The 17,508-nt window shown below is 38.4% G+C and overlaps 1 protein-coding gene across 3 annotated transcripts in view; it reads right to left on the bottom strand.

The window, feature by feature from the left end:
• Positions 1-15,576, bottom strand: part of HELLS (helicase, lymphoid specific) — a 47,058-nt gene extending 31,482 nt beyond the window's left edge. For 2 of the 3 annotated variants that reach the window (XM_049855302.1, XM_049855301.1), the window contains exons 1-3: positions 15,431-15,576; positions 14,888-15,009; positions 7,597-7,719 (exon numbers count right to left, since the gene is read on the bottom strand). In XM_049855302.1, coding sequence (XP_049711259.1) covers positions 7,597-7,719; positions 14,888-15,009; positions 15,431-15,461 — 276 coding nt within the window. In that variant the 5' untranslated portion in view covers positions 15,462-15,576. Of the gene's footprint in view, positions 1-7,596; positions 7,720-14,887; positions 15,010-15,294; positions 15,372-15,430 lie in introns of those variants that run through there. The other variant, XM_049855303.1, reaches the window with a different exon arrangement.
• Between the last annotated feature and the right edge of the window lie 1,932 nt (positions 15,577-17,508).

The raw sequence follows: 17,508 nt of genomic DNA, 5'->3' as shown, positions 1-17,508 counted from the left end.
AAGGAAGAGCTTGTGCTTCCAGCTTTTATGGAATAACAGAGCAGATTTACCCTCCTGCCTCAACAACTAAAACCCAGACCAAATAACCGTTTTCAGACAACAGGCAGCAAAAGACATTGAACACTGAGAAAAGATAAACAAATGAGGTAAGTGTTCTCATTGCCCAGCTTACTTTCCGAAAGCAATTTTTAGGCATGGGTAATGTAGGCGGAACCCAAACAGAGCCCAACAGTTGAGAACACAAAGTTCAAAACGTACAGCAGCTAGCAGTTGCAGGGTTGAGTACCAGAGAGAAAAGAGCTACAGAGTGAAAACAATGAAGATGTACAATCTTCAGCTAAGTACTGATCAGTGCAGGAGTGCAAGGAAAGCACCAAGGCCAAGAAAACAGCCACCATAAAGAAGCAGGTAGAACAATCCCCTACTCTTTTCAAGTACTCAGGAATAGTTCATTACCATCAGCTAAAGTTGAAACACTTCCTAACATACGGAGTGCTGAGTTCAGAAGAGAGGCCAAGTTACTCCAAGACTAATAAAGCTTTAAAAGCAAGATGGTGAAGAACTGAAGAGTTGGTTAAGTATTTGCCTTATAATAAATAACAATAACTCATTAATTTTGTGTTTATCTGTATGTTTCATTTTACCATAAAAAGGTTTTAAAAAGGGTTGAGCAAAGGATAAAGAAAAAGACAGATGCAGCAAGTGTGGCAAAATCCCAATTGATAATTGTTAAATTTGGGTGATGGAGACACAGGGGTTTATTGTGTACTCTCAATTTACACAAGTTTTGAAATCATCACACAATCCAGTCTAGTGACAAACAATAAATACAATAAGTAACGAATATATAGTACGTTAGATGATAAGTGCAATGGAAAGAACAGAACAAGCTAAAGGGGATCAGGAGTGACAGAAGAGGTACAAAGCAGCAATTTTATTTAAGTTTGTCAGGGCAGGCCTCATTGAGAAAAGGTTGTTTAAACCAAGGCTTGAAGAAGATGACGGAATAAGCCATGCAGACATTTAGGGGAGGAGTCCACACAGAGAATAGCTAATGCCAACAGCATAAAGGCTCAAATGAAGGAGCACACCTAGAATGCTTTTGGTAAGGTAACGGGGTTTGGGGAGGCAGCCAGATTGCTGCAGTCTTGTAGGACATTATAAGGACTTTGGCTTTTACTCTGGGTGAAACAGAAAAGTTACTGCCAGGTTTTGAGCAGAAGAATGACATGACCCGTCATATTTTAAAAGGATCACCCTAATGTTGGAAACACATTGTTAAGGGACAAGAGCAAACTATATGTAGTCTACAAAAAACCTATTTTAAATATAAAGATACAAATAGGTTAAAAGTAAAAGAATGGAAAAAATATACACTAGGCTTATATTAATCAAAAGGAAGCTAGGGTGGCATTATCAATGTCGAACTAGATTTCAGAGCAAAAAATGGCAACGGAGATAAAGGATCATTTCATGATGAATTTGTTATTAGTTGCCATCAGGTTGGCTCCAACTCATGGCAACCCCAACTCAGGACAACAACCCAGTGCACAGCTGAACAGAAACACTGCCAGATCCTGTGTTGTTCCCATGATGAGGAAGTCAATTCATCAAGAAAACATAACATTCTTAAATGACAACACACCTAATAGGTCCACAAAACCTAAAATATTTACTCTCTGACCCTTTACAGAAAAAGTTTGCCATCATTAAGATAAGAGATCAACATCTAAAAATCAATTATTCTCAGACAGAGCGGGAGGAAAATGTAGAAAAGTCAAATTCACACACACAAAAAAGATCAGACTTAACTGATCGGACAGAGGCTAGAGGAACCCCAAGACTATGGTCCCTGGACCCCCTGCTAACTCAAAAGTGAAGCCACTCCCAAAGCCCACCTTTCTGACAAAGATTAGACAGGCCTATAAAACAAACAATAACACACGTGAGGAACATGCTTCTTAGTTCAATCAAATATACAAGACCAAATGGGCAACTTCTGTCCAAAAGCAAGACAAGAAGGCAGGAAGGGACAGGAGAATTGGACAAATAGACACAGGAAACCCAGAATGGAAAGGGGGAGAGTATTGTCACATTGCAGGGATTGCAACCTATTTCAAAAAACGATATGTGTACAAATTTTTGCATGAGAAAACTTTCACCAAAGCACAATTTAAAAAAATCAATTATATTTCTGTATTATAGCAACTGACAATCAGAAACTGAAAATATTAAAATGTCAATCTCCTCCCCCCACCCCCCCGCCCCCCGCTCCCAAACTGATCCACAGCAAGCATTTTTGGTAGAAACCGACAAGCTGATTCTAAAATTAATATAGAAGTCCAAAGGCCATAGAAGAGCTAAAACAACTATGAAAAAGGACAAAGTTCTCCGACTTTAGAGACCTCTTACATTAGACTTCAAGACTTAATATAAAGCTACACTAATCAAGACAGTATAGTACTGCATAGACAAGTATACTGATGGAACAGAGACGTGTCCAGAATAGATTCACACATATATGCTCAACTGATTTTTGATAAAGGTGCGAAGGCAATTCAGTGGAGAAAAATGTCTTTTCAATAAATGTTCCAGAAATAAGTAGATAGCCTGAGTGGTACAAGCAGTTTGCAATCAGCTGCTAACCTAAAGGTTGGTGGTTCAAACCCACTCAACGTCTCTGCAGAAGAAAGACCTCATTTACACTTCCATAAAGATTAAAGCCAACAAAACCCTATGGAGCTCAACACTACTCTGTAACAGATAGGGTTGACATGAGTCGGGGGCCGACCCAATGGCAGCTAACAACAACAACAAAAATACCTCTATAAAACTAATGTCCATGGAAACAGCAGTCAATAAATCAAATGACGTGTTGCACTGGACAAATCTGCTACAAAAACTCTTTCTAAAGTTTTAAAAAACAAAGATGTCACTTTGATAACTAAAGTATCCCTGGCCCAAGCCATGGTCTTTCAATCACCTCATATGCATGTGAAAGTTGGATAATGAAAATGGAAGACAGAAGAATTGATGCGTTCAAACTGAGGTGTTGGTGAATGTTGACTATAATGCAGACTGCCAAAAGAATGAAAAATCAATCTTAGAAGAAATACAACCGGAATGCTTGTTAAAAGCTAGGATGGCGAGGCTCCAACTCGCTTACTTAAGACACATCATCAGGAAAGACCAATCGCTAGAAATGGGCATCATGTTTGGCAAAGTGGAGTGTCAGCAAAAAGGAGGAAATTCTTCAACGAGATGTACTGACACATAGCCACACAATGTATTCAAACATCCCAACAATCATGAAGGTGACACAGCACTGGGCAACATTCTGCTCTGTTATACAGAAGGTCGCCGTAAGTCAGAGCAGATTCGACAGCAACTAACAACAACCTTTACCTCACACCATATAAAAGACCACAGACCTACATGTAAACTGTAAAGCTTCTAGAACATAGGAGAAAATTGTTGTGACTCTGGTTAGGCAAAGATTTAAGAAATGATACCAAAAGTAAAATCCATAAAAGTCAAAACTAACTAATTAGACTTCATCAAAATCAAGAACTTCTGCTCTTCAAAATCCACTATTAACAGAAAGGACATGCCATAAACTGGAAGCAAATGTTTACAAACACATATCCATTAAAAGACCTGTACCCAGCACATATAAAGAACTCAGTAGTAAGAAAATAAACAACACAATAAAAAAAATGGGCAAAAGATTTGAACAGACATTTCAACACAGATATATTGATGGCAATGGGAAAAGTGGAACCAAAGGTGGGTGTTGTCAGTATGACCAAAGTAAACGATATCTCTGAGAAGCACTCAAGAGAAAAGAATGCCTATGCTACAAGAGAAAAGAATGCCTATGCTAAAGAATTTGATGTATACAAGAGGGCAACAACTCCAACAAAGACCAAAAAACAAGTGTATAATCACATAGTTATTGATGGGTATAAGCATACAAATATATGCATAGGTACAGGTGTATACGTATGTGAGAACAGATAGAAGTATCTGTGTGTGTAAATGTAGATATGTGTGTGCAGCCACATATATTCATTGAAGACACAACTACAGATACTCCTCAGACATCACCACTCCTCAGACATAACCAAACACCTTCCAAGATTGGCTTCCTAGATTTGAAGGCTTAGGACCACAGTCTCTTGGGACAACTCAGTCAATTGGCATAAAATAGTCTACAAAGTTCATGTTCTACACCCTAGCGATGTGGTAGCATCTGGGGCCTTAAAAGCTTGCAAGCAACCATCTAAGGAGCAAAATAAGAAGGTGACCAAAATCTCAAAGAAACGAGTCTCCAAGGCCAACAGCCTACATGGGCCATGACCTCATCTACTCTTAGACTAAAAGAACTAAGCGGCATGCAACTACCACCACTTGCTGCTCTGACTGGTGTCACAATAGATGGTCCCAGATAGAATGGGTGAAAAATGCAGAACAAAACTCAAATTATTAAAAAAAGCCCAAACTAACTGGACTAGTTAAGACCAGAGGATTCCCTGAGACATTCTTTAACCCTTGAAGCTTTACCTATAAGGATGATGGTCTACTAAAATAACATCTGTATGAGACCAAAAGGTCAACATTTACTCTAAAGCAAAGATGAGAAGGGGGCAGGGAAACTAGAGTACTAGAAAGAGAACAACCCTAACACAATTAAAGAGAATGCTAAAACATTGTAAAAAATGTGACTAATGTAACTCAACAATTTGTGTGGAAACTGTCTAACAGGAACCTAACCTACTGTGTAAAGTTTCACCAAAAATGTAATAAAACATTTTTATTAAAAAAAAAAGTTTTCTGATGACAGGTAAACACTGAAAATTTGCTCAACATCACTAGTTGTGAAAAAATGCAAATGAAAACGATGTACCACACCTACTAGAATGGCTAAAATTAAAAAGATTGATCAATATTAGCCATTAGAGAAATGCTAATTAAAACTACAACAAGATTCCATCTCACTCCAACAAGGCTGGCATTAATCCAAAAAACACAAAATAATAAATGTTGGACAGGCTACAGAGAGACTGGCACTCTTATACACTGCTGGTGGGAATGTAAAATGGTACAGCCACTTTGGAAATCCATCTGGCGTTTCCTTAAAAAGTTAGAAATAGAACTACCATACAACCCAGAAATCCCACTCCTCGGAATATATCCAAGAGAAATAAGAGCCTTTACAAGAACAGATATATGCACGCCCATGTTTACTGCAGCACTGTTTACAATAGCAAAAAGCTGGAATCAAACAAGGTGTCCATCAACGGATGAATGGATAAATAAATTATGGAATATTCACACAATGGAATACTACGCATCGATAAAGAACAGTGACGAATCTGTGAAACATTTCATAACATGGAGGAACCTGGAAGGCATTATGCTGAGTGAAATCAGTCAGATGCAAAAGGACAAATATTGTATAAGACCACTATTATAAGATCTTGAGAAATAGTTTAAACTGAGAAGAACACATACTTTTGTGGTTACGAGGAGGGGAGGGAGGGAGGGTGGGAGAGGGTTATTTACCGATTAGATAGTAGATAAGAACTACTTTAGGTGAAGGGAAGGACAGTACTCAATACAGGGAAGGTCAGCTCAACTGGACTGGACCAAAAGAAAAGTTTCCTGGATAAACTGAATGCTTCGAAGGTCAGCGGAGCAAGGGTGGGGGTTTGGTGGCTATGGCTTAAGGGGACATCTAAGTCAATTGGCAAAATAAATGCTATTAAGAAAACATTCTGCATTCCACTTTGAAGTGTGGCGTCTGGGGTCTTAAATGCTAACAAGCGGCCATCTAAGATGCTTCAATTGGTCTCAACCCACCTGGATCAAAGGAGAATGAAGAACACCAAGGTCACAAGATAATTATGAGCCCAAGAGACAGAAAGGGCCACATGAACTAGAGACTTACATCATCCTGAGACCAGAAGAACTAGATGGTGCCCAGCCACAACCGATGACTGCTCTGACAGGGAGCACAGCGGAGAACCCGTGAGGGAGCAGGGGAATAGTGGGATGCAGACCCCAAATTCTCATAAAAAGACCAGACTTAATGGTCTGACTGAGGCTAGAAGAATCCTGGCAGTCATGGTCCCCAAACCTTCTGTTGGCCCAGGATAGGAACCATTCCCGAAGACAACTCATCAGACATGGAATGGTCTGGACAATGGGTTGGAGAGAGATGCTGATGAGGAGTGAGCTACTTGTATCAGGTAGACACTTGAGACTGTGTTGGCATCTCCTGTCTGGAGGGGAGATGGGAGGGTAGAGAGGGTTAGAAACTGGCAAAGTGGTCACAAAAGGAGAGACTGGAAGGAGAGAGCGGACTGACTCATTAGGGGGAAAGTAAAAGGGAGTATGTAGTAAGGTGTACATAAGTTTATATGTGAGAGACTGACTTGATTTGTAAACTTTCACTTAAAGCACAATAAAAATTATTAAAAAAAAAAAGATTAATCAAACTATTTGCGATGATGTAGAACCAGGACTCTCATACACTGCAGGTGAGACTATAAAATGGTGCAATCACTTAGGAAACAGTTGGACAGTTTCTTAAAAAGTTAAACACATTCCTACCGTATGACCCAGCCATTCTACTCCTAGGTATTTAGCCATGAGAAATAAAAGCCTAAGCCCATACGAACTTGTACATGAATATTCATAGCAGTTTTATTTGCAATAGCAAAAAATTGGAAACAACATAAATGGCAATCTACAGGTGAACAGAGAAACAAATTGTGGTATATCTACACAATGGAATACTCTCAGAAATAAGAAGGAACAAACTATTGGTATACCCAACGACATGGATAACTATTAAAATTATGCCAAATGGAAGAAGCTAGACAAAATAAGTATACATACTGTAATATTCCATCTATTTAAAATTCTAGGAAATGGAAATTAATCTACAGTGAAAGAAAGCCAATCAATGATTGTCTGGGCATAGATGACAAGCAGGGAGGAGTAGAAGGAGAGAATTAAAAAGGGGCAGGAGGAATCTTCTGAGGGTGATGGTTATGTTCATTACCTGATTACGGTGGCTTCACAGATGTACACATATATCAAAATTTATAAAATTGTACATTTTAAATCTGTGCAGTTTAGTGTATGTCAATTGTACCTCAATAAAGCTGGTTAAAACGAACGACAAAAAAACAACACTGAGCAACATAAAATTCACAATTTCTGGCATCCAAAAAATACTACCTATGACCAGGAAAAATAACAGGTGAATGAATGGAGGTATTTTCAAACAGAATAAAAAGAATGGCCTACTGACAAACACAACAACATGGATGAATCTCAAGAATATGCTGAGCAAAAGATAGAAGAGCATATACCATGTTTCCATTTATATAATATTCTAGAAAAGGCAATACTAATCTATATTATCTTGATTGTACTGGTGGTTACATGAGTGTATACATCTATCAAAACTCAACATGTACATTTAACAATGTATGCATCTTATTGTATGTAATTTATAACTCAATGAAGTTGTTTTAAAAAAAAATTTTTACACTACCAAGTATAGTCAATCTCATATACTCATACCTCTAATTGTTGCTGTTCCATTTTGGTCAATAAAAACTTGGAATAGATATTGCTTTTCTCAAGCAAATGTTGAAGTCTCCGGTACCGAATGTCCGTGGATTCTCTATCCCAAGACATGCGAGCCTATCCCAAGAAAAAATTTCCGTAAGTTCTCTAATACATTGATTTTTTTTTTTTTTTTGGCATAAGATTTAACAGAAATGGCTACACAAATTATTTTCAATATACTTCCCATTAATAATGAAAAAAATATTTTTATAAGATTAAATTCATTTACTAATGATAGTCTATTTTCCAAACCAAAAACTGACACAAGTAGCTGAGAAAGCATTCTGGGATTCAATGGGCAATCTGGCACATGTAGCTTGGATACCAAAATATTGAAATTTCAGATACTGGACATATAGTTGCTGATACCTACTGAGTTGAGGGTCCATTAAAAAACTATTTTAAATTAAAACTACGAAAAAGAAATATTTAAAGTTGGATTTAAGTTTTTAACCAACCAAATGCTTTCAGGGGGAAAAAAAAAAAAAAACTTCGTGTATTAGTTTTTTTTTTAAACACATCAGAGTTAAAAAAAAAATAATCTCACTCTCCAGAATTTTTAGAATTTAACAACTATTGTCAAAATATTTCAGCATGCTAAATCTACTGGAGATTTCTTAGGAAAATTTCTCCTTTTGCCCTCAGTATCGCGTTCTTCCAAAGCTTTGCCTTATCCCTTAGCTCTCTTTTACTCTCACAGCTTTATTTTTCATTTCTATGTATCTTCTAATTAAAAACCTGTTTTCCATATTACTTTTATATATTGATTTTACTGATCATTTCTAAGAGTCTACAATATTTTTTCTAGTGACTGAGGAGGAATCTTCTCTCAATTCACAATGACAAGAATAGTTTAATAGTTTAAAATAACACCAGAGGATACAAGATAAAATTACACAAAACAACAATTGAACAGAATAAATGGTCCACAAACTTTTTATGCAAAAGAATAGATAGTAAATATTTTAGTATTTGTACCTCAAACAACCTCTGCTGCCAAACTCAACGCCAGTAATCTGTCAACTCAGTACAGGCAATAACAGCTTGAATTCAAAGATGCGTTACTGTGTGAATTCACCTACTAAAGCTTTCCCCCTCCAGTCGATTCCAACTCATAGCAACCCTATAGCAACCCTATACCTATAGGGCAGAGAAGATCTGCCCCCACAGGGCTTCCAAGGCCACAAATCTTTATGGAGGCAAACTGCCACAACTTTCTTCCGTGGAGCTGCTGGTGAGTTCAAACCACGAACCTTACGGTTAGCAGCCAGGCACTTATCCGCTACGCCACCAGGGCTCCATCTATTAAAGCTAAAGACATGCAAACCATACCAACCAGCAATTCCACTCCTGAGCAAGCAATTATGTGCATGTGCATATACACACATGCTGACCCAAACAATTTAAATTACAGTAGGGCGATCTTAAGGAACATCTAGCTCAACTGGCATAATTTATAAAGAAAATGTTCTACATTCTACTTTGGTGAGTAGTGTCTGGAGTCTTAAAAGCTTGTGGGCGGCCATACTCCACTGATCTCACCTAGTCTGGAGCAAGGGAGAATGCAGAAAACCAAAGACAGAAGGGAAAGTTTAGTCCAAAGGACTAATGGACCACAAGTACCACAGCCTCTACCAGACTGAGTTCAGCACAACTAAATGGTGCCTGACTACCACCACCAGCTGCTCTGGCAGGGATCACAATAGAAGGTCCCAGAGAGGGCTGGAGGAACAAAATTCTAACTCACACACACACACACAAAAAGATCAGACTTACTGATCTGACAGAGACTGAAGAAACCTCAAGAGTGTGACCCCCCGCCCCCCGACACCCCTGTAGCTCAGTAATGAAGTCATTCCTGAGGTTCACCCTTCAGCCAAAGATTAGACAGGCCCATAAAACAAAACAAGACTAAATGGGCACACCAGCCAAGGGGCAAGGACGAGAAGGCAGGAAGGGACAGGAAAGCGGATAACAGGGAACCCAAGGTCAAGAAGGGGAGAATGTTGACATATCATAGGGTTGGTAAGCAGTGTCACAAAGCAATATGTGTACAAATTGTTTAATGAGAAGCTAGTTTGTTCAGTAAACCTTCATCTAAAGTACAATAAAAAAGAAAGAAAAAAGAATCATTTGAAAAGCTCCCCAGGTGATTCTAATAAGCCAGATCGAGAACTACCTTAGAGGGTAATTTGGATAGAATGTTTTGGAAAACATTGCCAACACAATTCATCCTGCCTAACATTCAAGACAGATACTTAGTCAAGATTATCTTTTAAATGCTAATTTTTAACACCAATCCAGCCTAGTCAATCAGCAAACATGTACTTTATCCCTAATCTACAACATATTACATAAAGTTGGTGTGGAAAGTACACAATTTTTACTGGTTGTTCACTTAATACTACAGATGAGATGATATCGCCAGAGTACCTGAAAAACAACATTGAAAAACATACTTATTTCGGTAGTAAATAAAACCAAAAAAATCAAACTCATTGCTGTCAAGTCGATTTTGACTCATAGCGACCCTATACAGTGATGTACAAAAATATAAATCCTGAAAATTTCAAAGTATCATCAAGGTTGGAAAAATCAAGAGATTTCAGGAATTAGATGATATCTCAGCTGTCTAAAAGACAATGAGAAGAGTTCAGGCTTTGGCCAATTACTATGGTAGCCTTTGCATAAGCAGTGCTAGCCTAGGCAACAGCACTAAGAATCATACTTAACTAACTTTACAATTAAAGGACCCTTATAGATTAGGTAGTACATCTCTCTCATAGGTTTAGAAAAACTTGTCCAAGTTATACAACTATTTAGAGGCAGATTTTCAGTATTTTGCTTTTTCAATTAAACCAAGCCATTTACTTTTCAACCAATATAAATGGAAAAACAAACGTCTTAACTCCTGCCCTTCCCCCGCAATACTCGGCAGTTTCAAATTAGAGGAAGATAGAAAGGTTGATGTGAAAGTAGGGTTACAAATTCATTTTTATATTCTAAATAATGCCCCATCACCTTGCTGATAACTTGGTGGTTTTGCTGTTCTAGCGTGTTGAGATATCTAAGACTTGGCATAACCTAATTAATTTTGTGGTTAAAACTTGATCTTGCAAATTAGATTTCACTGTATATTGCCTTTTATTTCCTAGATAGTATGTTATCTCTCTAGCTTTTCTTTCAAAATAAATTTCTTTTCTATTGCAAAAACAATGACAAGAATAAGATACGTGCGACTAAATCTAACAAATGTAATACATGCTCATTACAGAAAAATTATATTAAAAAAAAAAATCAACCATGATCCCACCCACAGTCTGTTAACACCTTCTCAAATTCTATTTTCAGCTTTTCTAGGACAGCATTTCTTTTATTATTACGAACACTGTGATTACAACACAGTCTGTGAATGAAACGGGTATTATAAACAGGGAGACAAAAATAAACTTCTAAAAAACAGATCCTTAGAATAAGTTAATAAATACCTTAAAAATAATTGAAGTTTTAAGATGCTACCATGAAACAATAACTTACAGTATAACCAGAATAACAGAATGCCAATGGTTAATCTTTAAATCGTTTTCCATTATTTCAAAACAATTTTGTAGTAAAGCTTCCTATTTATCATTACTGTTTCTCGACTTAGCAATTTTACTTGTTATGTTAAACTGCATCTCCATCAATGGAAAGCACTGCCTGGTAGGGAGCATCTCCAAATGGCTGGAGTGAAAGAGTATGCCAATGGGCCGGAGGGGTTGAAAATCTCCACTGTCTACCCCATTACCTTTCCCAACAACAACCCAGATTTGGGGCCGGGGTGAATACTTTTCCTCTTCTAGTTGACTTAAACATAATTCAGTTCATTTTATTTCAGCCTACACAATATAAACTATTTCCCTTTCACCTCTCCAAGAAATCCCTCCATTCCAATCATTCCCCCTCCCCCTCTACATACATATTAATGCTAAAGTTAAGTCTTCTAGACTAACAATGACTTCTTTCAAAAGGAAATAGGGGTGAAAAGTCAAAGAAAACAACTAGCAAATAATGTCAAAGTCATTACCCAGGCTCTTCACAAACCTTAAAATCTCCTAAAGCAAGATAAATGCTTCTCATTAAAGAACTTTAGCTCTTCCTCTCTTAAGCACTTCTAAATATATGCTCATAAATTCTATATTCTCCTAAAAGAAAATGAAACTTTACTTTTGTATAGTGAGTTTTATGGCCTTCAAAGGGGGGAATTTTTTTTTTTTTAATCTCAAATAGGATTTGAAAGTTATTCTTAGAATTTTCCCCTTAGTCACCTAGGGAATAACTTTTTGTAAGTGCCAAATACAGAAATTAACCAATTTCTTAGAATACCTGTACTTTACTAGTTTTTAGTAAAGTATACCCTTGTATTAGTAGAAGGATTGAAATGACACCCTTTTATTAATGGAAGGATTGTTAGATTTAAAGCTATTTCAGGTTCTATGATGCAACAGGATACCAAACCTATCCTTCAACATTAACAATTACAATAAATTTTATGACTGAATACAAAATGTTTGCTCATAAGCTTAAGTTTCACTAAGAGTAGAAGTCATTTTGATTTCTAGTTTCATCAGCAAGTATGTGGTACTATAAATTTTGACAAATCATTTTTAAGTGTGAAAATGATGTCTCTTTCCTTGAATTAATACATTCTGTTGTACCTCAGGCACTATTGTACCTCTCTTCAAATGGTATTTCCCTACCCAACTAGTGAAAAGAAAATAAAATTGAAGGTGACGGCTATATCATTTTACCACCTGCGAAGTTTATTACTCTATTCTGGCCACTTGCCCCAGGATTTGTACTTTACAATTCACATTGTTACATGGATAATATGTCTATTTATGTTTATGTTTATTAATACATTTTATAGAATATTATGTTTATTATACAATATAGTAAGACATTCCTTTGTTATAGTTAGCTATGTAATAAAGCAGAAACCCTGGTGGCGTAGTGGTTAAGAGCTACAGCTGCTAATCAAAAGGTCGGCAGTTCAAATCCACCAGGCACTCCATGGAAACTCCATGGGGGCAGTTCTACTCTACCCTATAGGGTCGTTATGAGTTGGAATCTACTCAATGGCTACGGATTTGTTTTTTTTGTTTTGGTATTTAATAAATTACACAACAATAACATCCAATAAAAACAATACAAGAAGTGCTGCCCTGAAGAACCTTGTATGTCAGTGAGAATCAAGTGATGATAATACTGCGTGATGAAAAGAAGTACTACGAGAATACACAGAATAAGGAAAGGTGGTTGAAGGCAGCCATCCCAATTCTATTAATTCACATCTTCCCTGAAGCAGAAAGGGTTAATGTGACCTAAAGGAAGTATTTTAACACATTATCTTAACTGATTATGGACAACTATGGATGATCAAAGAAGCGCTGGTGGCACAGTTAAAGCGCTCAGCTGGAAAGGCTGGTGGTTCAGAACCCATCAGCTGCTCCTAGGGAGAAGAGCCCTAGCAATCTGCTCCTGTAAACATTACAACTTAAGATACCCTCTGGGGCAATTTTATTCTGCCCTGTAAGGTCACTATGAGTCAGAATCGATTTGACGGCACACAACAACAAGAACATGGATGATCAGTAATTACAGAACTAGTATTGGAGTGAAAGTACAGCATATTAGTTTCAAAGCATGAATTCTAGAACAACAAGGCCTATATTAGAATCTTGGGTTCCACTTATTAGCTATGGGGTCCCAGGCAACCTCTATGTGACTCAGCTCCCTCATTTGTAAAATGAGAAAAGAATCTACTTCATAGAATACTTTAATAGTAAGTATACTAGCACTTAAACTAGTATTTTTAATAACAGAAATAGTAATGAGTTTAATAACAAATATCTACTTCATGGAATCATTGAGGATTCAATAAGTAAACATGTCAAATATTCAGAACAATGCTTGTCTCAGAATAAATGCTCATAAGTGTTAACGATAATAATATATAAACCAAAAAAATCATTATTGTTGATATAAAATAGCAAGGAACCAAATGATTCATTACTTGCTTTTAGAGTGCATTTTTCCCCAACTTAAGCAGTTTTGTAATTATGTTGGAGTTAATTCAATATTAAATTAATGTACATTTCCTGAGACAGTCAATAATAAAGAACAGGAACGCTAGAGACAGACAGCATGAGTTCAAGTCTGAGCTCAGACAATTAGTGTGGGATCTCAGCTACCTCAGTTTCTTCATTTGTAAATGAGGACAATAAAAGTACCTATTAATACCATTCATCATTGGGAGAGCCAAACAAATACAAGTAAATCACTTAGTAGGCAGTACATAAGAGCTGGCTATCATTTTTTCTCATTGTTGTGTGCTAACTCTATCTGACGAAGTAGAACTGCCCACAGGGTTTCCTAGGCTGTAATCTTTAGGGGAGCAGATGGCCAGGTCTTTTCTTGGTGGAGACCTGGTTGGTTCAAACTGCCGACTTTTCAGTTGGCAGCCAAGGGTTAGCATGCCACCAGGGCTCCTTAAGCAGCAGTGTAGGGCTTCAGAATATACTTAACAAGAACTGAATTTGCCAGAGGGTAAAAAACTGTTCTTAGTAGCCTACAAAACAGACACTCCGTACAAGGAAATCACAAGTACAATAACTTGTTGTTGAAAAAATAAGCAACACTTTTAGCTAAAGAATCTTATTTAGCACTAAACAGCCCAAGAAAACAAAAGTCAAGTGGATCACTTGGATGGAAAACAGCACTAAAATGGACGGTAGTCATTAGACCTGGGTTCCAGCCCAAGTTGTGACTGCAGCTAACTTCTACTACCCTTAGTCTAGTACTGTATGACTACAGGTTGTAGAGATTAATGCTTGCCATCAGAAATACATTTAAGGTACTAATTTTAAAAGAACACGAGGGTAACAAAGGAGAGAATACACTACCGATTTTGGAGGCAATTAAAATGGCTAAACAGGTAATTTGAATTGTTCCTAAAAACAGAAATGAGATCACTTTATAGTACACCAAGAGAACACCTCAGAGAAGCGTATCATTCACAGCACGTGCAAAGGTTTTTCAATGGTAGTATCCGTAAACATAAAAATAAATAAAACCATTTTAAAGTTTATTTTAAAAGCCAGCTAAATAGTAAACCAAAGAACACAAATGACACCTCTAAGGAAGCATTGCCAGTTTACTGTGGGCTTTAACCACGATGAACCTGATGTGATTCCTAACTTACCTTTTCTAGCATCTTCCGCTCTCTCTCCAGTCCAGCAGCCTCAAGCTGTTCTTCCTCTTCTAGCATGGCTGGGGTAATCACGGCACTCTCCGGTTGTTCAACCATATCTGAAGCTAAGGAACCTAAGAGAGCAGAAGGCTTTTGAATTCGTAGTTGAAAACAATTACCAATTACTCAAATACTCCATTAAACAACCTCCCTACCCTTGCCAAATGTATGTGAACCAAAAGCTAAAATCTGCTGGGACGCCAGCATCACTTCTCAGAATACACCCTACTTCTCCAGAGCATCCGCAAGCTGCCTGGACCCCAGTTCACAACTCGGGATGCTCGGGAAAATGCAGCTCCCTAGTGTAAAATCTCCTCTGTCACGCAAGTATGTGCCAGTTCGGGGTGTCCTCCACTCACCTTTCCTCACCTTCTTACCCGTCTTCTTCTCAGTTCGGCCCGGGGTCGGCTCCCTCCCCCAGGTTGAGCTGCAGCCTCCATGCTGCCCCCAGTAAGGGACGCGGCCGCGCCCGGAGGAAAGATCTCCTCAACTCACCGCCGCTACTCGCGGGTTGCTCTGCTGGCATTGCTGGATACACACCGGTGAACCGGGTTCCCTCCACACAGCGCCAGCAACGCCGCGCGCTAATTCCTCACAGGTGCTGTGAGACCCAGCCTCCCGTCCAGGGAAAAACGCGCGCTTCTCTTTCGCGGGAAAACGCTGTCATCTCGCGATATTTCGGGCTCTCCGGCCCCCCAACTACAGCGGCGCGAGATTTGGCGCAGTTTGGTTTTGTTCAGGATAGTTCAAATGCCTCAGCCGCGCAGCCTGAGAAGGATGTGCCGTTCGGCTTGCGTAAAGGTTACAGGCTGGGCAACCCCAAGGGGCAGTTCTACTCTGTCCTATAGAGTTGCTATAAGTCGGAATCGACTCGATGGCAATGAGTTTGGGACCTGCGGAGACAGCGAGCGTTTACCTGGACCTCGAGCTTGGGGAACCTGAACCTGAGCTCTGCCGAATTCAGCCTATAACTAGCGCTGTAGTAAGGGAGCGTGTCTGCCAACCGCGGAGGGCCGCAGTTAACTCATATGTTTGCTGATAGTTCTCAACTACACATTAGTTTAGTAGCACGCTTAACAATATGCAACGAACCTTCACACACTTTAGCTGATGTGATTAAATCACCCAGTCGATTATCCTTTATGTAGAGAAGAGGTGTGAGTATCCAGGTGAGGATGTCAGAAACAAAATCTTGCTGTCACTCGGAGCTTTAGTGGCTCAGTAGTTAAGCGTCTGGCTGCTAACCAAAAGGTCAGCAGTTCAAATCCACCCGTCGCTCCTTGAAAACCCAGTGGGGTAGGTAGTTCTTTGTACTATAGGGTCGCTGAGTCGGAATCGACTCCACAGCAATGGGTTTTTATGGGTCACTCGTCATGCACCAAGTGAAAATCCTCGAAATGACCCAGATGAGCCCTCTTTTGTGGGTGGGATTGGAAGAAAGAAGGAGTAAGAAATTAAGATTATGCCAGGAATGAAAAAAAGCTGTTTTGGGGTGAGGGAAACCTGAATGCAGTGATGCACCTAGTGGAGTGCCTAATAAAAGACATACACCTGAAGAAAGAAGAGCTTTTCTTGTTGCTTGGTTTTCCTTTCAACTTTCAAACACACCCTTTCTTGGCTGCAATTCCTTTTAATTATTTCCTCAATTTTCCAGAATTTCCCAGAATTTATGGTATACTACCATATATATACTTTTTTTTTACCATATATAACCCACCTGTTTCCTTCATTTCTAAGTCCAACAACTTCAATGACATATTTGTATAAAATGTAAGAATTTACAGTGCATCCCCATCATAACTATCTTCAGCAACCTTCATAACATTCTGAAGTTGGCAGAGCAGATTATTTTTGTGTATCTCCATCATAACTATCTTCAGCAACCTTCATAACATTCTAAAGTTGGCAGAGCAGATTATTTTTGTCCCTACATTACAGATGAGAAAATTGATGCTCAGAGAGGATAAACTGACTTGCTCAGAAGCCTACAGTTACCTAGAGGAATATAGAGTCCTATTTCTATCAGCAGTCAAGCCCAGGTCTTTTGACTCCTAATTCACTTTTTTTTTTCCAAAGATAAAATGTAGCCTCTATTAATAACAAGTCCTTGGGTGGCACAAACTGTTTAGTGCTCTGCTAACTGAAAGGCTGGCAGTTTGAATCCACCAAGAGGTGCCTCGGAAGGCCTGGTGATCTACTTCCAAAAGATCACAGCTATTGAAAACTCTGTGGAGCACAGGTCTACTCTGAAACACATGGGGTTGCAGTCAGTCTGAGTCAAGGGCACCTGGTTTGGTTTTGATTATTATTAATAACTACCACTTTCTAATAAAAATAATAGCTACCAGTCTGCATTCTACTTGTTTTTTGTTTTGTTTTTTTACTTTTACCAAGCTTTTCTCCAAAATTTCTATCCCCTGACTTTTGAAATGCTTTTTCCTGGGCTTTCTCCTACAAAAAAAAAAAAAACCCTGTTGCCGTTGAGTCAATTATGACTCCTAGGGACTGTATAGGACAGAATAGAATTGCACCATAGGGTTTCCAAAGAAAGCTGGTGGATTTGAACTGCAGAG

This window comes from Elephas maximus, chromosome 16, assembly GCF_024166365.1.
Source record: "Elephas maximus indicus isolate mEleMax1 chromosome 16, mEleMax1 primary haplotype, whole genome shotgun sequence".
In the NCBI taxonomy this organism is placed as follows: Eukaryota; Metazoa; Chordata; class Mammalia; order Proboscidea; family Elephantidae; genus Elephas; species Elephas maximus.
The sequence above is the reverse complement of the archived record's forward strand: the minus strand, read 5'-3'. Positions and strand labels throughout refer to the sequence as shown.